This window comes from Podarcis pityusensis, assembly GCF_964106645.2.
Source record: "Podarcis pityusensis genome assembly, chromosome: 7".
Classification (NCBI taxonomy): domain Eukaryota; kingdom Metazoa; phylum Chordata; class Lepidosauria; order Squamata; family Lacertidae; genus Podarcis; species Podarcis pityusensis.
The window spans coordinates 79,989,683-80,013,756 of NC_138031.1; the positions used below are offsets into that span (position 1 = coordinate 79,989,683).

At 41.4% G+C, this 24,074-nt stretch overlaps 2 protein-coding genes and 1 long non-coding RNA gene across 4 annotated transcripts in view; 1 reads left to right on the forward strand and 2 right to left on the reverse strand.

Moving 5' to 3' along the window:
- Window positions 1-252: 252 nt before the first annotated feature.
- Window positions 253-7,890, reverse strand: ROPN1L (rhophilin associated tail protein 1 like). Of its 2 annotated transcripts, none has more exons than XM_081015031.1 (6): window positions 7,752-7,890; window positions 5,939-6,105; window positions 4,945-5,068; window positions 4,585-4,746; window positions 1,983-2,158; window positions 253-383 (listed from the first exon to the last, which is right to left on the reverse strand). In XM_081015031.1, the coding sequence occupies exons 2-6, from the start codon at window positions 6,067-6,069 to the stop codon at window positions 326-328; spliced, it is 651 nt and encodes a 216-aa protein (XP_080871157.1). In that variant the 5' UTR covers window positions 6,070-6,105; window positions 7,752-7,890; the 3' UTR covers window positions 253-325. The 2 variants fall into 2 exon arrangements, with proteins under 2 accessions (XP_080871157.1, XP_080871158.1); XM_081015032.1 differs by lacking the exon at window positions 7,752-7,890 and adding an exon at window positions 6,212-6,233.
- A 154-nt stretch (window positions 7,891-8,044) lies between these two features.
- On the forward strand, window positions 8,045-12,638 carry LOC308482089. The gene is made up of 3 exons (XR_013988984.1): window positions 8,045-8,181; window positions 8,817-9,070; window positions 12,538-12,638. It is a non-coding gene; the product is annotated as an uncharacterized lncRNA (long non-coding RNA).
- MARCHF6 (membrane associated ring-CH-type finger 6) overlaps window positions 11,463-24,074 on the reverse strand; it is a 40,438-nt gene continuing 27,826 nt past the window's right edge. Inside the window, exons 19-26 of the mRNA XM_081014713.1 lie at window positions 23,075-23,276; window positions 21,726-21,795; window positions 19,340-19,521; window positions 18,472-18,606; window positions 17,878-17,967; window positions 15,077-15,209; window positions 12,512-12,647; window positions 11,463-11,932 (exon numbers count right to left, since the gene is read on the reverse strand). Coding sequence (XP_080870839.1) covers window positions 11,842-11,932; window positions 12,512-12,647; window positions 15,077-15,209; window positions 17,878-17,967; window positions 18,472-18,606; window positions 19,340-19,521; window positions 21,726-21,795; window positions 23,075-23,276 — 1,039 coding nt within the window. The 3' untranslated portion in view covers window positions 11,463-11,841. The remainder of the gene's footprint in view (window positions 11,933-12,511; window positions 12,648-15,076; window positions 15,210-17,877; window positions 17,968-18,471; window positions 18,607-19,339; window positions 19,522-21,725; window positions 21,796-23,074; window positions 23,277-24,074) is intronic.

The following is a 24,074-nucleotide window of genomic DNA, read 5'->3' on the forward strand; positions in this document are numbered from 1 at the left end:
CATCTGAAGACAGCCAGTGTAGTGTAGTGGTTAAGAGCAATAGACTTGTAATCTGGTGAGCCGGATTCTCTTCCCCGCTCCTCCACATGCAGCTGCTGGGTGACCTTGGGCCAGTCACACTTCTCTGAAGTCTCTCAACCCCACTCACCTCACAGAGTGTTTGTTGTGGGGGAGTAAGGGAAAGGAGAATGTTAGCCGCTTTGAGACTCCTTCACAATTCCATGAACATAAAGGACACTACTACAGGTAGCATATTATTAACTTTAAAAATCTGTACTTTATGTCAGATAATGTTATGTTATTCCACATTCTCTTAAGTCCTGATTTAAGGTTTCTTTAGCGGACGGAAATCTGCAACTCCAACCATATCTTCCTTGCGTGACCTAAAATTACAAGAAAATGTATTACTTTTCATTATTAATGCCCAAAGAAACTTAATTTCAGTTTACATTCATTCTGTGGTACGTCCTCTCATCCCATTTGGATGCAATTCTAACATGAAAACATTTGCATAAAATAAGAGGAACTCACGGTAATATTTTCAGAGATGTGTATAGGGATATTTCTATTCCACAAGCTAGATCCTCAAATCTCTATATGTATGTAGCTTCTTGTTTAAATCGTGTACATCATCCATAAGCTAGGATACCAGCATTATAATATAACAGTCAAAATAATATATTAATATTACCCTATTAATAAGGTGGGTTATAAGGTAGTGAACTGTTAAGGTCGTATCATATCCAGCCTTTACTAAAAGAAAGTGTGTATTTGGAGGTGAAAAGTAGTTTGAATATATTTCTCTAAGCATGGCCATCCCCATAATTATATGCTAGCTACCACAGTACTGCATAGATGTAATCGTCTAACATCTTGACCCATTGCAAATGTAACGGGCTGCCCCTGGGCTCACACATGGACTCAATTTTCTCTGACATGAGTTTAGAAACTTTCACTATTTTAGATGAACTGTGTGCATAATCTGAACTACAGCTAGGGGAAATGAGCCAACTTCAAGCCATAGTTTGTGAAGCTGGCTTGTTTTCACTAACCATAGTTAAAATTAACCACACAAGAGTTTGGACCACACGCTACGCTATGGTTAATCTAAAAGGGAAGCAGGAGGGCTGGGGAAGGACAGCAACTCAAGCTTCTGCTTTGCGTTAGAAGGCTCCAGGTTCAATTCCTGGCATACCCAAGTAGGGAAAGACTCCCTGCCTGAAGTGTTTGAGAGCCAAAGCCAAGCAGTATAGACAATACTCGATGGACCAGTAGGACCCAGCTTTCTATGAACCTAAGCTTCCAGTGTCCTAATTATCGCCATGTTGGAGGAGTGGATGGGGTGCAGGGAACATACACAAGCATGGGGGAGGCTAGGCACATTTTCATTACACTGAACCACTGCTTACTGTTAGATCTGACCGCAGCCAGTTTCCCAATCTCTTAACCATGGTTAAAAGATCAGGACAAAGGCACATTTTCTCCTCTCGACTGCCACATTAATCTCTTTATCCCTTCATTTTTCAGCCTAAAGTATTGAGTAGAATTACATTTGCAGCAAGCCTAACCGTAGCTGACTTTAAACAGAATTTGAAACTGGTTTGCAAGCTAGGATTAAAGGTAACCATGGTTAGCATAAGCCTCAGTGCAGATTAATATTTTCCACTCTAATTTAATTCTCAATTTAAAACAGGCAAATATTATTAATATTTTAAAACTTTTTATTGCTGTTTTATTTTTTCTTTCGGTAACCAAATTCTCAACTCAACTGTACAAACTACATTGTAAGAAGCTGCAAGAAGCAGCTACAGGGGAAACTTCAAAGAGCAATTCTCCTTCAAAACTGGTGAAAAAATAATATGTTAATCTGCTCGTGAAAACCATAGCTTCAGAAGAACAAATAAAAAGAGCCTGCTTGACTAAAATGCAGTTCCAAGCCAAATCTGGATTCTATTACATTCAGACATCCAATTAATACTTACACTTGTTCTTTAAGAGCCTTGAGGAATTTCTCAGTAGATTCCTCCGTTATCTCCTCATCTAAGCTAGCCAAGTAGCTATAGATAAATGCAAAAGTGTCATATGGAATGCGGGCTGCTCCACCTTCTGGATCATTTGTAAGAATTTCACAGGCATGTTTCATAGAACTGAGTAAGGACTGAAAAAGATAAAAGGCAAGCATACATTAGCAGTCATGCGCTACAATAAAGTGAAGTGATGAAAGTACAGAGTGATCTGTGCATAGCCACTGCAAGAGCCAGATCAAACACCAATGATATATTAGCAAAAAGTATGGAAATTGTGTAGAAATTATCATGTGTGATGATGCTGCATGTTTCTAATTTATTGCATCTGCCAGGAAGTCATGGCTAATTGCACAGAGATGTGCTGGAAAACTGCACAGAAGCATGTGCCATCACCAGGCTGTAACAATCTACTAGGATTCACATGCTTTTACATTCACATACATGTTTTCTGATTAATGTATTCATAAAATCTGAAGCACTCCTCAGTTTACTAGTGTAATCCTAAAAGGTGATAGGTAATCTGTTTATAAACCAAAAAGAAACTCAGTATAACATTAAAAAAATAATTACATCCAGTGCAACTAAACAGGCATAATTGAATGGCACCATGAAATGAATCTGCAATTCAGGTACACATTACTCCTAATTTCTGCTATGACCTGGTGTCTTAATTTCTGCTCAAACTGAAAATTTCAGATAATTTGCTCTTGGTGAATATTAGGAACCAAATAAATGATACTGTTAAGGAAGAAACATGTCACCTCTGTAATGAATGATGAATGTGAAACTGTTTCCAAATTTTGAAAAGTAGATTTCCAATACAAAGTTGGAAAACTGTGAGCTAAGCCATGTCTCAAACTCCAGAGAGAGAGAGAGAACATACCGTATTTTTCGCTCTATAACACGCACCAGACCATAACACGCACGTAGTTTTTAGAGGAGGAAAACAAGAAAAAAAATATTCTAAATGAAACAGTGGGTGTATGATTTTTGTGGTTCATGCTGTGGCCGCAGACATGTGATCTGACAGTGAGTTTGGAGTAGCCCAATGCAAAAATCCTGAGGATCCATGTGGATCCATGCTTTGTAACCACGTTTTTGCACCATTGCAGCCCCAGGCAACAGTGGGTGCGTGATTTTTTTGGTACAGACTGTAGCCATGGACATGTAATGTGATCTGATGGTGAATTTGGGGTGACCCAATGCAAAAATCCTGAGGATCCATGTGGATCCGTGCTTTGTCACCACGTTTTAAATGGGGAGGGAAGGAAAGCAAAAGCCCCCACCCCACCCACCCACCCAAGCCAGACAGGATATACGAAGTATGATTTCTTTTTTATTTACGGTATTTCTTTTTTGGCCACCTCTGTCACTGCAACCTTTGCTCTGTACTTGCACACTTTTGGGCAATAGGGCATGTAACACACTTTTTTTCATCTGCCAAGATGTAGAAAATCAATTTTAATGTCCCTATATAAAATGCCTAGTGAAGCAGAAGGGTATTACATCAGCCACTGTATTAAGGCTAAACGTCTGAAGAACAGCTCTCTATGGGGGGGGGGGGAGACTAAATTCCATTTTCAATCAATTGTTATTGTGGCAGCAATTATCAGTGTATAGCGCACAATGAGGAAAAGAACTTTAAAAAATATATATAAAAAACATTCTCACGTTATACTTCTTCAAAGAAGAGTATTAGGCTTTTAATGAAGGGGAGAGGAGAGATGCTGTAATCCTCCTGGCTCAGGAGATTCTGATTTACCAGCCGCGTGTAGAAAGTATAGATTAAGATATTTGATATACAGCATATAAATCCAGAGATTTCCATGTCTCACTCTGCAATCCAGCCTGCTGTTACTTACGAGCAGGGAAGCAGGGTTTCTCTTCCAAACAAGCATACTGTCTCCCTCCAGCAGTACATTGCTTGGAGAAGCTGTAATTTGGAGGGGGCCTGGGGGCAGGGCTCTCTGCTTTTGGAAAAGAAATGAGAAACCTACCATTGTAAAGCAAAAGTTCCCCCCCCACCCACCCAAGCCAGCCCTCTCTCTGTCTCTCTCTCCCACCTGCATGCTTTTGCTTTTCGGCTGCCTGCGAGTCCCTAGAGCACGGAGAGGAGGAAGTGGTGGGCTGGAGCCTGCACGCAGTGTGACTAGGAAAGAATTAGAAGGGAGGACTCGATCCTTTCCTTAACCCTCTGCTTGCCAGGAGGGCAGGGGATTCCCTGCTCTTTGTTGAGTTTGAGCAAACGCAGCAACAGAAGCGGGTGGGCAGTAAGACCCTGAGGCAGAATGCAGGAAAGCTTCCGCCTTCCCCCTTCCCTCCGCCCGCCCGATCTTATTTTTGCTTGATTTTTGCCTATTTTGCCCCTGCGCTCCGGCAAGTGAGCTCCAGGGACCACACATTCGCTCAATAACACGCACAGACATTTCACCTTACTTTTTAGGAGAAAAAATCTGCGTGTTATAGAGCGAAATTTACGGTAAATATAGGAATCTTGATCTTTCAAAATTCTAAACACTGCAAACAGGTACACATTAAGTTTGACAGGCCTACATACCCCACCAAGAGCGCTACATGCAAGGGCAAAGAACTTCATCCATTCCACTCCTTCTGCAAAATTGCCCAGTCGAAGAAGGTTGCGGAGCTGTTCCATTGGCAAGCACAAGTTTTTCCACTTTCTCTGAAGGTCCGATATTTCCACAGTTTCCTTTTCAGAGAGCTTTAAAAACACATGTACATCATAAATAAACCATAAGAAAACAGCACGAAAAGTTACTTCTAAAAGAACATTAATATTAGATGTTTAAATCATTTTAAAATCTATACAGCATTCTCCCTAGGTTGCGAGCTGTTTTTTAAAAAAAAATTAAAGATGTTTCATAGGAATACTGAGGGCACATTCTGCAAAGACTTTTACCTGTTTATGCAAAATTTTAAGGAGTCCTGGAGTCAGACCAGTGTCATTTTTCTGTGTGGCTACTGGCCTTTCAAGACGGTCCTTCACAGGAAGAGGTTCTCCCTTTGACAAAGCATAGAAATACCTATGATAGCACAAATGCAAAAATATGGTTCAGGTCAAATAAATAAATATTCAAAATCAGTACATGAATTTAAAGGTCAGATGTGTATAATGGTGGCCCAATAGGCCCTTTCAGGGAGAAAAAGCCATTTCCTGTTAGGGTGGAAGGGAGTAGGGAGACTTTTCCTCCCATAATGCAGGGAAACATGGATTTAAAATCCCATGGGATGAGGCCTTGCAGGTAGAAAACTACTAATGGTAAAATAACTAAGCATCTTTCTCTGCCACAATTCTGCTACCTATTGGGAAACATTTATTTTCTCATTCTTAGAGGTTGTTCAGCTGCCATTGCGCACCAATGTATTAATGTTGTTTAGGCCAAAATGCTCAAGAATGCCAATTTGGTTAGGACTTTGAGTGGACTGCCATTTCTCCATCCTCAGGAACTGTCTTTTTTCAACTCACTGTTTTTATTATCATTTTGTCTAAGCGAGACAGTAACATTCATGAGCCAAACCTGCCAAATTGGCTCATAACCTGCTAAACTGAGCAGATTTCTGTACACAAAAGTTCTCTAGCACACCTGCTGGGCTGACCTCCCCTTGCATCAGGCAATGCATGGGGAGGTCAGTCCTGATTAGCGCTGGGTGCAGGTGAGTGAGAGTTCTCTGCAGGAAACATTCTTATGCTCCTGGACCAAGCAAGAATGACAAAGTATAATCCTGCTTTGCAGAAAGCTTAAGAAGCTCCTGATAACCAGTTGGCTTTGGAAGTTGTGCAAGGGGGCTTTGCCTGTGTTGCCAGTTGGCCACTCCCACAGAGATGCTATCCAATAGTGATTGTTATGTGAAGACTTCTGTATCAGGGCCATTTGTTTCAGTTTTCTACTCACGCATAAGACCACTGAAGTACATCACGTGGTTGGGTCCTGATAGCAGCCTTGGTAAATTGTTTCATAATATCTGGCAGTTCAGGAGGAACATGGATCTGCTGCGCACAGAACATAACATCTGGAACAGGCATGGTTGTACTAGGTCCAAAACCAGAAAGCTAAGAAAACTAAAAAGAACATTATTCCTAAACAAATGACCCTCAGGACCCCTTCCAACTATACAATTCTATGAAGCTATTTCAAGCTGTCTTACTTTGGATAATGAAGATTTACCTGGATAACTCAAAAGACATGTACTGGCCTTGCCACACCGCCTGATCTTCTTGAACATGGCAGCAGCAGCAGCATCGCTGTTTGTTGATCCTCCCTCCCTGGTCAAATTTCCCCACACATACGTAACAATTTCCCTTTCTAGAACATTTCCTTCAGATTTGTTCTCAGCGCAAAATTTGTATATTGCAGCATCAATACTAACACAAAAAGAGACCAAAAGTCACCAAAGGTCAAGAAGCATAGCTAATCAAGTAGATGCTTGTCTTAAAGGGCTGCAATCCTACATATAAAACTCAATCACGTGCCTACCTACTTGGAAGTAAATCCCACTGAGTTCAATGAGGTGTTAGGCTTGTTGCCATGATCTCTTAGGAATGAATACTATTGAATTCACTGGGAATTGCTTTCAAGCAAACATACTGGAAGTCTGAATTGAAGTGGGTTGAGAGAGAGAGAGAGAGAGAGAGAGCAGCATTGTGGCTATGGGGTACCATTGAGTGTCAACTACAGGAGCCTAAAGCAGACAGCTGATCCTGAAAATGTCCCTGCTTGTACATGAAAAAAAAATCTGTTCACACATCCAGCAGGCTTTTAAAAATGAGTATGTATGTGTGGCATGGGACGTGGGTGGTGCTGTGGGTTAAACCACTGAGCCTAGGACTTGCCGATCAGAAGGTCGGCGGTTTGAATCCCCGCAACGGGGTGAGCTCCCGTTGCTCGGTCCCTGCTCCTGCCAACCTAGCAGTTCGATAAATAGGTACCGCTCCGGCGGGAAGGTAAACGGTGTTTCCGTGCACTGCTCTGGTTCGCCAGAAGCGGCTTAGTCATGCTGGCCACATGACCCAGAAGCTGTACGCCGGCTCCCTCAGCCAGTAAAGCGAGATGAGCGCCGCAACCCAAGTCGACCACGACTGGACCTAATGGTCAGGGCTCCCTTTACCTTTATGTATGTGTGTAGGTTACGGACTGTTCTCTGCATCTAACATCTACTGCTTTCAACAACAAAAAAGTGGTAAAAGCTCACCCGTGTACAACTGTGCACTGTACGGGATTGGGCGGGGGGAGGGCTGTGATCGCACAGGATTAATCCTGGCTGTGCAAGAGATTCTGGACACGGGCATAGCCAGGATTTATGTTGGGGGCGGGCAGAACCTCAGTTAGTTAAGGATTTCTATTGATTTATTTGATTTGGAGGAGGGTCACTGCCCCCCTTGGCTACTTCCGTGCATATATATATACACACACACATATATATACATATATATATATATATACACACACACACACACACACACACACACATATACATATATATATATATATATATATACACACCCACCCACCAACAAACTGTGCCCTCTGAGTTTGGGAAAGAGACGGCAGGATTAATACCACAATGACTTATCACAAATGGATATATATATATGTGTGTGTGTGTGTGTATTATGCAGTTTTTTGCCTCGCGAATGTCCCCGCCCCTCCGGGGTTGAAACGGCCCCCGGCGACTCGAGGAGAAGCGGCAGAAGTGGAGGCCATTTACCTCGCCGGGGCTTTTAAACCCCTCGCCCTCCCTCGCGCTCTTTCTCGAAAGGGACGAGGCGGCCCGCCGCCGCCGCCGTTGAGTTGCTATGGCAGCGCGCTCGCGCCTCGCCGTCTCGTAGCAACCGCGAGAACCATAGAGAAGCGCGTGTGGGTGGGGGGGAAATGGTTGTTCGGCGGAACGCCTAGAGCGACACTTGAAAAGACGCGTTCCGCGAGGACGCGAAAGGGGCGGGGGAGAAGGGGAAAAAACTCTATGGTGGAAACCCCTCAGGTGTTTCGCTGTGGGAGCTGGGATAGAAAAAGCCTTCGAGCTTCGGGCCGGAACTGCAGTCTCTGTGTTGATTCGACGTTCTGTGGGCGGGGACGTCGGGGACGCAGGCGCAGTAGGAAGGGAAGGGAAGGTGCGTTTAGGGCGCCCAACTACCAAGGTGGGTCCTTTTTTGGGGGGGGTTTGTGCATAGAAGCCGCCTCAAGTCTTGTCAGAGAAAAAAAGGCGGGGTATAAATAACACATAATATAAATACATATATATTAAATATAGCATATTTTATATATTTATAAATAATGTACTATTTTATATATTCTCGAATACAGTATATGGCTTGTTTCAAAAAAAAATCGGGTGCATTGGGGCGATTTCAAAAGCATCAATCAGCGCTCTCCCCATTCTTTGGAAGCAAGACAGAGATTCAAGCAGTTGTTCCCATTTTCAGTACTGCTTTGATCTTTAAGAAGGGCCAGTTTTTTGTTTTAAAAAGTAAACAAAGCATATTATAGGATCATAGAACTGTTGAGTTGGAAGGGACCCTGAGGATCATCTATTCTAATCCAACCTCCTGCAATGCAGAATAATCATTATTCCAATTATTATTGGAACTGAACATTGCACTTTGATGTGCGTAATCTTCACATTCATGGTGTTCACAGCAGTGACTTGTAACAAGAGATTCACACTTTTAAGGATCCCAAAACGGAGTTGGGTGGCTAAGGAGAGATTACTGGAGCAAGCCTATGACAGGGCACATAAGTTTCCGCACCTCGTAAATCCTGGTTTGCCTTTCAGCTGTCGCTTTTAGGTATGGAATTCTCTGAGGTCCATCCACAAGGATCCCTTGCTTCAAAGAATGGAAAAACTCCAAGCAGAGAAAGGGAGACATAGGCAGGTGTCTCCACTGAAACTAATGGGGACAGCTACTTGCACAGAAGAGACCTGCATTCAGTCAGAATGCACTGTGTCTCAAAACTATGTGCTGTGACTCAAAACTAATCTCTACAGCCTTGAAAGCAGGAAACTCGCTCAGACACTCCATGCACCAGGTACTGAATAATGTTCTCGTGGCACCACAGAAAGTTACCATCCTACTAGCACCTGGAATATATAGATAGCTGAACAGCTTAATCTGAACACTGTTTTGTTCCTACAGTATTACCTTATATTTTGATTTATTGATGTCAGTCCCATGCCATTGTTTATGGTTATATAAAAAAACCCCTACAAATATCACCTTCCTTTGGCAAGTATTCTTGGGCTTGCAAACTTGGGCTTTTCTTCTTTTTCATTTTAAAGTACGTTTCTAGTCCTTGGAGGCAACAGCGAAACATATAGGAAATGGGTGGTGAGATATGGATCGCGAGTATGAAGCACCTCACATACTTCCTTTCCCATTACTAATAGAAGCACAATACATAAACTTGGAGTAAGTGCACTTAATTTGTGTAATTGATGCAAGTAAAGAGAATCCAGTTTCATGTTGGCAGCCATTGGTTCTACCCACTCCACTCCCTTTAGAAAAGAATACACACAGCCCTGCTTTGTGCTGCAATAAGATAGCAAGTGTCAAGGCTTTTTCTTAATAAACTTTAATAATCTTTGCAGATCAGGTTGTCCAGGATAAAAACAAAAATTACAAGATACTGCATTTCTGCAAAATGCTACAGGAAAAAGCACAGCATCGCTGGCAATATCCCAGTGGTAAGACTGCTTGGATATTAAAAACAAAAACAAAGACCATCAATGACAGATAATTGTGCAACCAAACACATGTATTACCAGAAAATGCAGTATTTGGGGGTAAAATATGCTCCTGTACAGAAAAGTACACCATTATAAATATTGAAATGTGTAATATTTGCATGTCCCAGAGGATCAGGCACAAAAGACTCAAAATTAAGATCTTTGTACAGTGAATTAGAAGTGTTTTTGGCCATCTCTCATTACTATGCTCTTTTTATTTGGAATTTTGTGAAATATTTATTTAGAAATAAACCTCAAGTGTATCAACACATTTTATAGCCCAGAATGTCTAAAATGAGGTAATGCTGCAAAATACCAAAGATGGACCTCTTGTTAGATAGTCCAGTTGGATAGTCCAGTTCCACTTCTATTACACAATTCTACTATTCTACTGGGCATGAGCGTAGATTGTCAGAAATCTTAACCACCGCCTCTGCCCCCCAAACATGGAACCAGAACAGCTCTCGACATATTTCTGCTTTTTCTTTCAAGCACAAAGACATATCCTGAAGACAGTAGACAAATTCCTTGGTAATCTATTCAATACACATAATTAAATATACATGATGTTCAAGGACACAGTCCTGAGTGGCCACACAACTGCATAGCATTAATGTTTCTCAATACAATAAACCTAAATCAATTTCTCACTGTTTTTGAATAGGATGTTGTGTGTTTTAAGCACACAACTGAACTGTACTTAAAGCTTCGGCATAGTTCCATTTGTCTGTCTCAGAACTATTTACATTAAAAATGCATATCTACCTGCAGAAAATAAGTACACGTATAAAAATATGAGAATTGGTGAACTTGATTGGGGGGGGGCCTCTTCCTTAGCGCTATCATTGTAAAGATCAGCTCTTTATTTTATTTTTGGTTCTCTTTCTGCTGTTGTTAATACTATAAAGGTTTTCTCCCATAGAATCTACAAATTCCCCCCCAAAACCTCTAGCATTACTGCCATGCAAAATTAATGCTAACCATTTCTAGAATTACAGATGTTCATTTTTAATATGATATGGTATAAAGTCCATAGTACAAATTGCAACTTTGGTTGTAAGGAGGTTTCAGGCCACTCAAGAAAAAAGGAGGGTCTTTCGTAACATGTTCCAGCCTTTAAGTTCTCTGTGCTCTTGAATAAACTTGTCAGATAACCTTCTGCACTATTCTCTAGAGAGTAAATAAATCCTTGTAAGCATTTAAACTGTATAGCTTCAAAGATGTAAAAAGGAAATATTGGCTTATGCATTGGAAATGCATTCTTCCACAAACCTCTCAATTAGCAGATTTAAGTATTCCTGCCACTTAGCTCTAATGAACTTTGATTTAAGTGCTTAGAAATTCATTAAAATTCTGTCTTTCAGTGCCAAGGAATTAATGCCTTCCAGCCAAACAAGCAATGCCAAAACTGCTTGAAGGAGAAAAATTCATCTTGATTTACCAGTTACTGTACAATATTATAAACTTACACATGGAAAAAGATAATCAGGCAATAGAAAATTTACATCAGCTTTGATGTTATATAAAATGATAAAAAAATGAAGCTTATGTGTTCTTGCCGCAGCCACTTCACTGCTGACTGTAATGGTCATTTTGTTTTTATATTGATGAGCCCCCAGCTTTGCAAAAATTACATTTGGGAAATGGCCAGAGCCACCATAAAAATGCAACTGTTGTTGTTTTTTTCTTCCAAAAAAAAAAGTGTCTTGCCTATTGCAGTATTGCTTTGTGGCACATATGTCAACAGAACAGCAGTCCAAAACAAAGTGGCAACTAGATTTAATAAATTAATATTCTTTTAAAGATGTACAATGAACATTCATTTTTTAATTCAGGGTATTAGGGTATTGCTATTTACACATTTACAGATCTCAGCGCTGATAACTTCAGAAGTTGCAGGTAAAAGGTGCACAGCCTTGACTGCTTTCTGAACGCCATGAAAAAAGTAAGCCAAAATTAAAAGATAAAAACCCAGCTGAGAGGATTGTTGGGAAAGACACCCAAAGAATGAAGACCAGTCAATGAGAAAGGACACAAAGGCAAGGGAAGATCAAGTAATTCCATGTGAGCGTTTCTATTCTTGTGAAGACTGAGGGGGTGGGGCTGGTGTCCCTTGTTTTCCAGTTTTCCTTTCGTAATTCACAAGTCGCTGCCCAACAAGGTACCTATGATTTAAAAAACAAACAAACACACCATTATGTTTGGTCATCACATGCCGTTAAAAAAAAAAAGTGGGCAGAGTAAATGGGGAAGTATTTTATTTAAAATACTCCGCTGATGGAAAATTTGCTTGCAGTCATTAAGATCCCGATATGTATAGTAGTATGTAAAAATATAGAATACATTTTTAAAGCTTATATAAAAGGAATGGACATTCAAAGTACAGAAAGTTACAAATATTTTTATTCTGAACACCCCTTTGCAAATTCCAAATGGGCAGGCAATGGGAGGAGGCAGGCAATGGCATACCAACATGAATCGCTTCACAGAATTTCTGGTTTTGAAGAAAAGCTTTCAGTGTTTCCAGCGGCAGTGACATTATCATCTCTATTTAGTCTCAAAGCACTGCAAATCTGATCCAGTATTCTGTCACCTTACTGTTCATCCCAGATGCTTCAGAAAAGGTTTAAAATACCACTTTCACAATGCTCCAAAATCTATCCATCACTTCTAGCTTCCTAAAACTTTAGCATACTAGTATTACTGCCCCAGAACTGATGAACTTTACTAATGTAGGTACTCACTTGTCATTTTTAATGTGTTCATAAAGGCGCTTGAACTGACGGACCTGGAAAGATAAGATCCCCATCAAAACCACCACCATGAGCAGAAAAGGATAAATTCGACGTTGCACTAGGTTTTGCATTTCAGGAGTGACACCTGCAAAAAAGTTAACAAGAGCAAATGAGCTAAAAGTTAAAATAAAGGCTTTGCATTTCAAATATTGGAACTGGAGCAACCAACAAGCAAAACTCTACCAATATCAACCTCTTGATTCTTGCCTTTCATCCCACCAAGTGATACTGCCTTATGTTGCAAGGCTTGTCTCTTTGCTTTGGGTGTTCAGTGGCTGCTGGTTTATGTGAACAGAGAAGAATTTTTCCTGAAACCTCTTCTGCTTACTGGTATTCAGATTTTTGTCAGCAAATAGGCTGCCAGAGTATCAGAACATTCCTGTCTTTGCAAAGCTGAATTCATAGAAGCTGGAGCTAATAAAATTTTGGCCTGCTTAATATCCAGTTTCATGCTTGGTTTATTACCGTGTCACACACCCCACATATTCTGTAGGAACAACCATATTTTATAATGGAAGTTCAGAACATGAACACATTTGTTGTTGCTCAATAAGCCATTCTCCACTACCCTCTAGCAAGCTACTGCCACATACAGAACAAAATAAGTAATGCAGTGTTTTCTGGGGAAGGACACATTGCTTATCTACAAGGAGAAGCCACTGATTGCAGCCACACTGTAAACGCTGTAAAGTCTTCCAACTAGTATTTGTAATTTAGTTGTATGATTCACCTGAACAGCTCTGAAATGGAGAATTCGAAATACAAATAATTCTGAATCAATAATTCAATTTTGAATGCTGCAGCCATGTTTTTATTTGAGTGATTGTAAGCTCATTATGCATGGGATGCGGGTGGCGCTGTGGGTTAAACCGCAGAGCCTAGGATTTGCCGATCAGAAGGTCGCGGTTCGAATCCCCGCAACGGGGTGAGCTCCCGTTGCTCGGTCCCTGCTCCTGCCAACCTAGCAGTTCGAAAGCACGTCAAAATGCAAGTAGATAAATAGGTACTGCTCCGGCGGGAAGGTAAATGGAGTTTCTGTGCGCTGCTCTGGTTCGCCAGAAGCGGCTTAGTCATGCTGGCCACATGACCCGGAAGCTGTATGCCGGCTCCCTCGGCCAATAAAGCGAGATGAGCGCCGCAACCCCAGAGTCGGCCACGACTGGACCTAATGGTCAGGGGTCCCTTTACCTTTAAGCTCATTATATCCTAGATATGCCATATTTTTCCGTGTTTCCCCCAAATTTTTTAAGTTTAAAATTGGGGGTCGTCTTATACGTGGAATGTTTAAAAGATTTCTTTCTTAATTTTGGGCTCAAAAAATAGAGGTCGTCTTATACATGGGAGCGCCTTATAGATGGAAAAATACGGTACTTCCAAGGTGACAAATGACAATGGGTGGAATTCAACATCACACTCTTCCAATTCTTCCATCTGCACAAGCATTTCAGCTTGCCAGATGGAACAATCTCCCTTCTCCTCCCCTCATGTGTGGTTCAGGGGTTCTCCTGACACCACCACCCCAAGCCAATTTCAGAAATGCATAGGGTGAGGGGGAAAGGAGCCCAGTTGCACAAGCGGAAGTCCTTGTGCAGAGCTTCCACCAACGCTGCTGGTTTGGTGAATCCCACTCATTAGGTCTTTCTTCTAAGTAAGGTAAAGGGACCCCTGACCATTAGGTCCAGTTGTGACCGACTCTGGGGTTGCTGCGCTCATCTCGCTTTATTGGCCGAGGGAGCCGGCGTACCGCTTCCAGGTCATGTGGCCAGCAGGACTAAGCCGCTTCTGGCAAACCAGAGCAGCGCACGGAAACGCCGTTTACCTTCCCGCCGGAGAAGTACCTATTTATCTACTTGCACTTTGAGGTGCTTTTGAACTGCTAGGTTGGCAGGTTGACCTTCTGATCGGCAAGTCCTAGGCTCTGTGGTTTAACCCACAGCGCCACCCGCGTCCCTTCTGAGTAGGGCTGCCCAATATTGCACTGTCACGGAACTCTAAAATACTAGCTATTTCGTGGTAGTAGCCCTACTCCCCATCTGATTGTTGTTTATGTATTTTGTACAATTTCTTATGTATAAATATTCACATATTTAATAGGCTATCTTTGTTTACCTGAAATGATTCTTTTTAGGGTGATATTTTAGCCACCACCTTCAAATTTAGTACATACTTCTATTTCATTTTTAATGACCTAGAAGTACATTTCTTTGAAAACAAAAGCTGGGAATCTCTAAATTTCAGCTAAAGCCTACCAGCTGCTAAACAGCTTCAGGATCTATGTGTGGGCCAAAACTATGTAACTCTCCAAATGATGTAACATGATGTTTTCACTGAAGCTAGCAAACGAAATACTTCTTGAACCTTTGGGCAAGATACAAAATGTGGTAAATGAAGTACAGCTACCTAATGGACATGCTTGACAGAACACTCATTTGACATTCTAACAAAAGATTTTCCCCGATTCGTATCTTAAGCTGGGACCCACACAATGAAATCCGTATGCCCATCTGCACTTACCTAGTAAAGGTACAATACCAGAAGCTATGATGTAAGGTACACAAAGAGAAAGCAACAGAACTGAGATAACAGGCGCTGCAAGCTTCCGTATTATAAAGTGTAAGTCAATATTCCTAATTCCATTTGCATAAACCTGAAAAAATAAGACCACAGTCAAGATGCATGAAGGATGGCTGCCCGGGCCCTGACATTAAACGTATTACATACAAAAATCTCCATATTTATGATTAGGAAGGAATGACAGCATTATAGCATTAAAATATTAGCATTAAATGTGGCAGTTAAAATTTTAATATCAGCATTAGCATGTAAACGATGGTTTAGTGCTATCTAGATGAGCTGCAGGCTGAAGCAAGCCCAAACAAATTACTGAGCCTGCATATCTCCCCCTCCATGCACAGCCAGGAGCAGTTCTGCAGAAAGTAGTTTCACTTACAAATTAAGGTTGGCTTGCAGCCTCCAACAAACCAGGAATCCTGGCTTACAACAAACTCTATTAGTTTATGAAGCCAGTTTCATAACCCATGAGTTGAAGTTAACTTGTTTTGAAACTTAATACAGTTTGCTGCAAGCCAGGAACTGTATCCCTGGTTCATAGGACTCAGCATTCTTCATTCTTTAAAAGCAAAGCTATCGTTTGCAGACACTTTGCTTGGGCACACTGTATCTCATCCACATAGAGCTAAACCACAGTTGAGTTTCCACGTACAGTGGTACCTCTGGATGCGAATGGGATCCGTTCCGTAACCCCGTTCGCATCCTGAAGCGAACGTAAGACGCGTCTGCGCGGGTCGCGTTTAGCCGCTTCAGCGCATGCGCGTGACGTCATTTTGAGTGCATGCGCATGCGGCAAAACCCAGAATTAACGTGCTTCGTTACTTCCGGGTTGCCGCGGAGCGCAACCCAAAAATATTTAAGCTGAAGCGTATTCATCCCAAGGTATGACTATATCACTAAACAGGTGTTTTAGTATATAAATCAACTAAAGCAGATTTGGGAAGGAGAGGGAGAGGTTTTGTTGCACAGGCAGAAACCTCTGTGCAAATGGGACAACTTGGTTGGACACAACCCATTATTTATGTCCTAATAATCAAGATCATTTTTTCTCCCAATATATAGAAATAAAAATGTACAGTAATTAAACGAAAAGCTCAACACAGATAGAAACCCAAAATTGGGGGAGTGGGGACAGCTGGGAACAGAGTATGTGTTAGGTGCTGCCTCATTTGTTTATATAAACAGGAAAAAAATGTACAAGGAAACAGGCACGTGTCTCCAAGGAGCTGTGCGTTCTGTATTATGGGCCCAATTCTGTGGAACTCCCAGTTGAAGTCAGACAGCTCCTCTTCCTACTGATCATCCAACACCAACTGTAGACTTCTTTTTTTATTCCAGCAGGGATTTTAATTGAAGTCTTGTTTTATAGTTTTAACTGACTTTTACCCTTCTGCACTGCACACCATTCAGAGATGACTGTAGTTAAGTAGTATATAAATTGTTTAAATAAAATAAATACACTTTAATAATTTCAAGTTGTTTTTAAGTCTATAATACGTGCTTCTTGGTACTGTAGATGCCTCTATTATAGTGCATATGTAATAAAATGAAAGTATGTTTTGTACTGTGTGTGTGCAAGGTTTGGTTGTGGCTTATACCATGTGACCATTAGAAAACCATTGTAAAATTATAATACAGTTGGATTTAACCCATATTGCCATTTTAGTTTTTAAAATGATACAAGCAAGGCTACTATATGTTGAAGATGCTATAATAAGGGTGATCTTTTTCACATTTGCCATGTTCAGATGATAATGGCTTAGCAGAGGTGTGAATAAACCTTCCCATAACCAAACCAGGAAATCTACAGATATTTATATCTGAAGAAGGAAACTGTGGCTAATGACTCTGCAGCAAGGCAGAATATGAAGTCATGGTTTCAAGTGGGCTTCTAGATTATTCCAAAATTGTTTGTCAAAGTTTCCCAGTTCAGACAAAACGGAAATTATAGGTAACTTAAGACTTCCTCAGTTGTTTGCTAGGTTATACTGAGGAACAAAGCATCTCACTGAGCCAGGATATGATCATCTGAACAAGGTAACAGTAAAAGCAGAAATAAAACTTATAAGGTACAGAGACAAGGCATGTTCAACTCATGGAATCAATAAGAAACATCCTTTGGGGGAAAATATTTGATAAAAGTGTGCCTTATATAGTAAGAAAGGTTTCTATAGTGTTATTTGTTGCAATTTGTTTAACACTTAATTTGTTTGTTATATTTGCTTTGAAAAACCTAACCAAAAGTAGCCCTGTAAAATTTACTTATATTTTCTCCCTGCTTTTTCCCTTAACACTAGTGACATCCCTTCTGTGCAAAACCTCTGTCAACTTTTGTCACATGCTCCTCTAAGGGGTAACCCATTGTAATGTTATGCTTTTGGGGAGTGGGGAGGGATGAGAGCTATTTTGTAGTTTCTTAGTCAGGAAATCGCAGTTCCAAACTGAAAATTCAGTAATACTTTATGGGTTTCAAGCCAAAGTCTCCCAAGCGAGAGGAAAGATTCTAAGTTTTAGAGGTAGCTAAGGAAGAAGTAAACAGAATAAACCAGGGATAAGGGACCTAGAGTCCTCCAGATGCTATTAGACTCCAACTCCCATCAGCCACAGCCAACATAGCCAAAATGTCAGGGACGGTGCAAGTTGCAGACCAACAAGCTCTGAAAGGCCACAGGTTCCCTAGTATGGGCAATTTAATGGTCTGTATGTTTTGTTTGCCTCCCTTGCACCAAAGAAGCAGTTCTTACCTGTTCAATAACAGTTTTCAGCCACCACTGAGGGCCCATCAGAGTTATGGCAGCAATTATTTTGGCATGCAGAACACCAAGAGCCCAGTCCTAAGTCAAAACGAAAATGATTATTATTTCTATACCATCGTCAATATGCACAGTGATTGTAGAGTAAAAGTGGGCAGGCTCTTACATACCCACCCAAAACTGTTGCCTATAATTTGCTAATGTAGGGAATTTGCTAATACAAAGAAAGGGGAGGAAAATAGATGCAGGGACATATATGAAATGAACATGTGTTATTTTCATCACGCATATTTAGAGTTAAGTTACAAATGTGAATGTCGCTTGATTTTATGTATATCACCTTAAATACTTTTTTTGTGAAAAGGCAGGGAATATATAAAATTAGCCCTATGTTCGCTTTCAGTTTGCTTTCAGTTACAATGAAGCTCACAGTTCTAAGGCCACATTCATTAATTTAATTTCCTGCAAAAGACAACAGTTGGAACTATTGAAGTTTTATTCATTCATTTCCCTGCCTTTTTCCCTGGTGGAGCTGAGAAGCCTAATTTCTACAACAGCACTCAAAACAAAAAGTACGGAGCTGACCTGCCATGGGTAGAATAGCGGTGTCTGGTCCAGGGGAACTCTCAAAGGAGCAACAATAACCAGCTCAAACAAAAGTCCAAGCAAAAGTGGAACTACACCTGCCAGCAATATAGCAACTATTAATGTCTTCATTATCTAAAAAGTAAAAAAAAGAGAAAACTTAATTTAGTGACACTTCAAAACCTTGTGGCTGTACTTACACAACATCACAATAAAACGGGAGTGCAAAGAGAAACAAATACACAGAACCAGATTTAGAAAAGATTTAGTGGGTCCCCTCTGGAGCAGTAATTTCTAAGGCAGCTGCCTCTGACAAAATATATCAGAGAAAGCGAAGAGAGTAATGAAGGAAAGGAAGTCTACTTTCCTTCAGCTGGCACATATGAACGAGAGCTCACTAGGGTTCATACCCGGGGTCAGTTGTCAATGCTACAACTCTTCCCCAAAGTGAAGGCAAAGTAAGGACGTTTGTGCTACCGTGTGCTGAGTAAGGTTCAGCACTAATACTCTTTGCCAAATTCTCCACTCTAGCTTATGCTCAGAGGACAAGAGTTCAAAGGCAGGTTTGAGAGACCTAGGCTCTCTCCTTCAAGAAATTAAAGAGTGGCTCTGGTCATTCATTACCCTCCAGCCTTGGTTGCCCAGATCTGGTGAATAACTGAAGGCCATGAAGTCTATGGCAGTTTGGGGGGGGGGGGTGAAATGCTACAACTAATTATTTCTTTGATTTCCTCTTTCTAGAGAAGGCCCATAGGGGAGGAAACATATTTGTCACCATTGCTTCTTGAATAGTTAGACAAACACTCCCTCCACATCAATTAAGTGCTTCCCGAAACTTTTAAAAAATGCATTTTTTCAGATGACTTACCATGAGGGACCATTCCTTAACTTTCTGAAAAATCACTTGGCGGCCCTGTGGCATCCAAGCAACAAGCACCGTCACCGCCCGAATGGTAAGCCAGCAAACGTAGAGCCCACAAGCAGCTGTGTACAGTTCATGGATTTTGGCGGTCCCTGTCCAAAAGGACATCAGCCAACGGCCAGCGAATACTAAAACCAGAAACATTAATGAATATTTAAAAGAAACACACACTGCCAGACAGCCATAAAATGATATGGGCCCAGAGAACTCATAAGCAAAGTAGCTTCAGAGTTTTCTCGCACTCAACTGCAGCCCCCAGTGGTGCATGACAACCGCTTTTGAACGGAGGGCAGTTTAAAAAGCAATTCGTAATATTGAATGGGAACTACTTGTTCAAAGAAAGTAAAGTAAAAAGTTACATTACGTTTTCACAAGCTGATTACATCCCAGACACTAATTTGAACAGATCCAATTTTGTTTTAACCCCAGTATTAAATTTATTAACCACCTTGCACAAAGAAAAACCAAGTTCACTAAAATCTGCAAAGCATTTGCCCCACTTTTCAGGAGCTAACAGAAGTCAGGTCAAAAACAATCCCTGCTTTAAGTTCACCCAAAGACAATGATAACTGTTAAAATGATGTGTACCAAACAAATAGTGCCTGAATTCATTTTTCTTTAGAAAAGAGATGTGGACGGTGGTTATTTGGTGCTTGCATCAGGAGATCTGGGTTCAAATTCCTGACCAGCCACAAAGCTTACTGTGTGGCCTAGGGCTAGTCACGGTGTCTCAGCCTATAGCCTCTCTCTGAGAGTTGTTGTGAAAAAGTTGGAAAGGGGGGGCAGAGAGGAGTACCATGTATGCCACTACAAACTCTTTATGGGAACGGCAGGATAAAAATGTGAAACTTCCAGACAAAGTAACTACATAAGTTTAGCTCCCTTAAGGTATTATTAGCCCATGTGAAGCTGTAAAGGTAAAGGTAAAGGGACCCCTGACCATTAGGTCCAGTCGTGACCAACTCTGGGGTTGCGGCGCTCATCTCGCTTTATCGGCCAAGTGAGCCAGTGTTTGTCTGGAGACAGCTTCCGGGTCATGTGGCCAGCATGACTAAGCGGCTTCTGGCGAACCATAGTAGCACACGGAAACGCCGTTTACCTTCCCGCTGGAGCGGTACCTATGTATCTACTTGCACTTTGACATGTTTTTGAACTGCTAGGTTGGCAGGAGCAGGGACCGAGCAACGGGAGCTCACCCCGTCACGGGGATTCGAACAGCTGACCTTCTGATCGGCAAGTCCTAGGCTCTGTGGTTTAACCCACAGCGCCACCCGCGTCCCTGTGTGAAGTTGTATATAGGAGTAAATAGCAGGGCCATACTGAATAGCCCCATCCCCATATTTTGATTAAGCCATCTATGGTTAGAGCAGAGGTCGGGGGCCAATCTTGGGCCACAAGGCCATTTTACCCAAACGACACCCACCTGTCAATCAGCTAATGTCACTCTGAAGGGTGGTGAGGTCAATAGATGGGCAGAGTTCCATTATGCATTGGCTGTGCCACACACCCCCAGTTTCCCATGGGGAACTGTCACATGCAGCCAAAGCAGCAGGATTTAACCCCTACTCATCAGATGTTTGGAGGGGGGGAATCCTGCTCATTTCAATCCCGCTTGCTGCTGCTTCACCACCACATTCCCTGTGGGGAGCATGTTGGTGAAGCAGATCTCTATCCCACCAGTCAACTTTGACAGGTGGGCAGGTCCAGCAAACTGTCAAAGTTGTACTACGTGGTGGGGTGGGAGCTAAAAATATGGCCTGGTTGTCCAAAAATTTTCCCTGCCCCTGAGCTACAGGCTCATGCCAAGTAAAAGAGTTTTATCTTCTATTTAATTTTTCAGCTGTGCTACAAGATTTAAGGCACTGGGTGGTCAGGAAGCCCAATCTTACATATATTTACTTGGATGTTAAATCTGCCCATGTTAAAGGGGACTTACTTCCAAGTAAATATACCTAGGACTGTAGCTTTAAATTAACTAGCTGGCCCAATAAAAATTCATATTCACATTATATGAAGTCAGCAAGTTGAAGCAATTTCTAAAAGCTTTAAGGCGTCAACATGGTATTTTAGTAAGCACACACCGTAACAGCCAAATGTACCGTAAATATGAAAGATGCCAAAATGACCATTTACTTTCATTTTTACTGAAATAGCACTGGTCTAGATATTGATTTATGAAAAAAGATCAGCATATTCAAAGTCCACACAACAGAAGATACGCTGTTTTCTGTATTACATTTTCCTATTTTATTTTTCCATTCAAGCAATTTAAAATTAAATAAACAAGGACATGTTAATAAGCAGCAGCAACTTGCTACTGTGAAATACATACCTGGTAACGTTAGGCAGATAAGACTTGCTATCAGTAGTGTTATACACATGAAAATGATTAACAAAAATATCTGAAAAACACAAAAACGAAGTGGAAAAATTGTAAAATCTATTTACAAAGAAAAAAAGCAATAAAAAGGACATTTGGAAGACACCTTAAAATCTAGCAATTTTATTTCAATTGTATGAGAGCCTGCAGTCAAAAGTAGAAAATATATTCATGAAATACCCTGTGTGCCTAGAAGTCACTGAAAGCATTTTGACAAAGCAACAGGCTTCTGATTCTTCTAATGCCCGGATCTTAAGCATTTATTTTTTTACTCGAAAACTACTGTATGTAGTCTTCAGAGAATCATGTTAGCTTTCTCTCCATGAGATACAGAATTTTAGACCTCCACATATACATTCAATCTGGAGAGGCAGACCTCAAGGCTAACTGAACATAAAGTGGCTTTATGGGTGTGAAGGATCACACCCAATACCTACAATTACACATTTTGTTTTCAGACTGCTTCCATAATATACTTCCTGAAATAAAAGTCACACATCCCTTTTATCGTTGTTCCTTTATGTGATGCCAATAAGCCCCAGAGTGGTGGGAAGTCATTCCTTTCTGTAAGAATCGAATGGGCAAATGAAGGGAACAAGATACTGAACACTCACAAAAATACTGCCTTTAGAATTACTTGTTCCAGATATTGAAGAGAAATGGGGAATTAATTAACTAGATGCCAGTGAACTAAATTACGTACAGTGGTACCTCGAGTTACGAACTTAATTCGTTCCGGAGGTCCGTTCTTAACCTGAAAACTGTTCTTAACTAGAGGCGTGCTTTTGCTAATGGGGCCTCTTGCTGTCGCTGCACTGCTGGCACACGATTTCTGTTCTCATCCTGAGGCAAAGTTCTCAACCCAAGGTAACTCTTCCAGGTTAGTGGAGTTTGTAACCTGAAGCCTTTGTAACTCGAGGTACCACTGTATTAATGCAGGATTAGCTAACCTGTGCCACCATCTGATGTTGCTAGACTACAACTCCCATCATGCCTAACTACCGACCATGTGAGCTGGGACTGATGGCTGTTGAGTCCAACGTCTAGAGCAGAGCTTTCCAAACGTTTCATGCTGGTGACACACTGTTGAGACGTGCATCAATTCATGACACAGTAATTCAGTTTTACTTGCAAACCGGAGGTTAAACTAACCCCTTTCCAGCCCCGGAAGCATTCGCAAGATACACCTACACACTGCAGCTGACACACTAACATGTCATGACACACAGTTTGGAAAACTCTGATCTAGAGGGCCACAGGTTAGCCATCCCTGCTTTAAATGGACAGTTAGAATAACTCACCCTGAGTGGAAATTTTAAAGGCCGACGGTAAGGTTGAAAGCCAACAGGTCCTCCTTGTTGTAGTATGGCTTGGTGGGCTGCATGAAGACCTTCTCCCACAACTGGAATGGCATTATTATTGCGAGCAGGTTGGTTATTAGGCTGTTGGTTTGCATTGTTTTCATTCTCTTCCTGGTCTCCAAGTAAGTAAGAATGCAGATCCCTGAAAAAACATTTTTTTAAATTGTGAACCATCTTGGCTACCATAAATGTTCCTGTTAGTGTTTAATGAATGTATAGGTATGATGATTAAAAGCACGATAATACAGTGGTACCCCTCTTGTTATGTATCCTTCAGGATTCGCACGCAGCAAACCCGGAAGTATATTTCCGGGTTTCGCTGCACGCACATGCGCAGTAGCAGTCTATCAAGCCATGCGCGTGCGCAGAACAGGCACCTCCGGTTGCGGAAACCTCAGGATCCTACCGGAGCTCTGGAACGGATCCCTTCTGCAACCAGAGGTACCACTGTAATGGCACAGAATAGCTATCAAAGGCCACTGAAATCTGTTGTGCTTTCACAACTGTTTTTAACATGCTACATGGTTCTGAAACCAAACGTCTCATTACTAACTGATTGGAACATCAAAAGAAAAACAACAGCCCTAAATGCAACATCACAGATCTGGAATGAAGATGATCACACACCCTACATGGAATAGGATTCAAATAAGCGATGTGAGTGACATCTCTAATTCCAAGCCTTACAGGGCAGGATAACTAGTCCTATCTAATGATTAGTATTTTAAGCATTTTTTAATTCTTCTTCAGCCGAAAAGGAGCCTAGAGCGGCTAGCACATCAGTAAGAAACAAAAGAGTTCCCGCCCTCAGGCTTACAATAAACAAGGTAAAAAATACAGAAACAAAAGGTAAAAGCGATGGGGAGGTAAGAAGGAAAACAAACTCAAGCACCAGTTTTTTAAGGTACAGTGGACCCTCTGGATACGAACTTAATTCGTT

Bases quoted from the DNA above. Each gene is read 5' to 3' on its own strand.
- ROPN1L (XM_081015031.1), bottom strand. From the start codon at position 6,069: ATGCCTGTTCCAGATGTTATGTTCTGTGCGCAGCAGATCCATGTTCCT. The intron at 4,747-4,944 runs GTAAAAGTCTTT...GTGTTTTTAAAG, and splicing joins TTAAAATTTTGCATAAACAG to CTCTCTGAAAAGGAAACTGT. The intron at 384-1,982 runs GTAAGTATTAAT...TTGTAATTTTAG, and splicing joins AAGGCTCTTAAAGAACAAGT to GTCACGCAAGGAAGATATGG.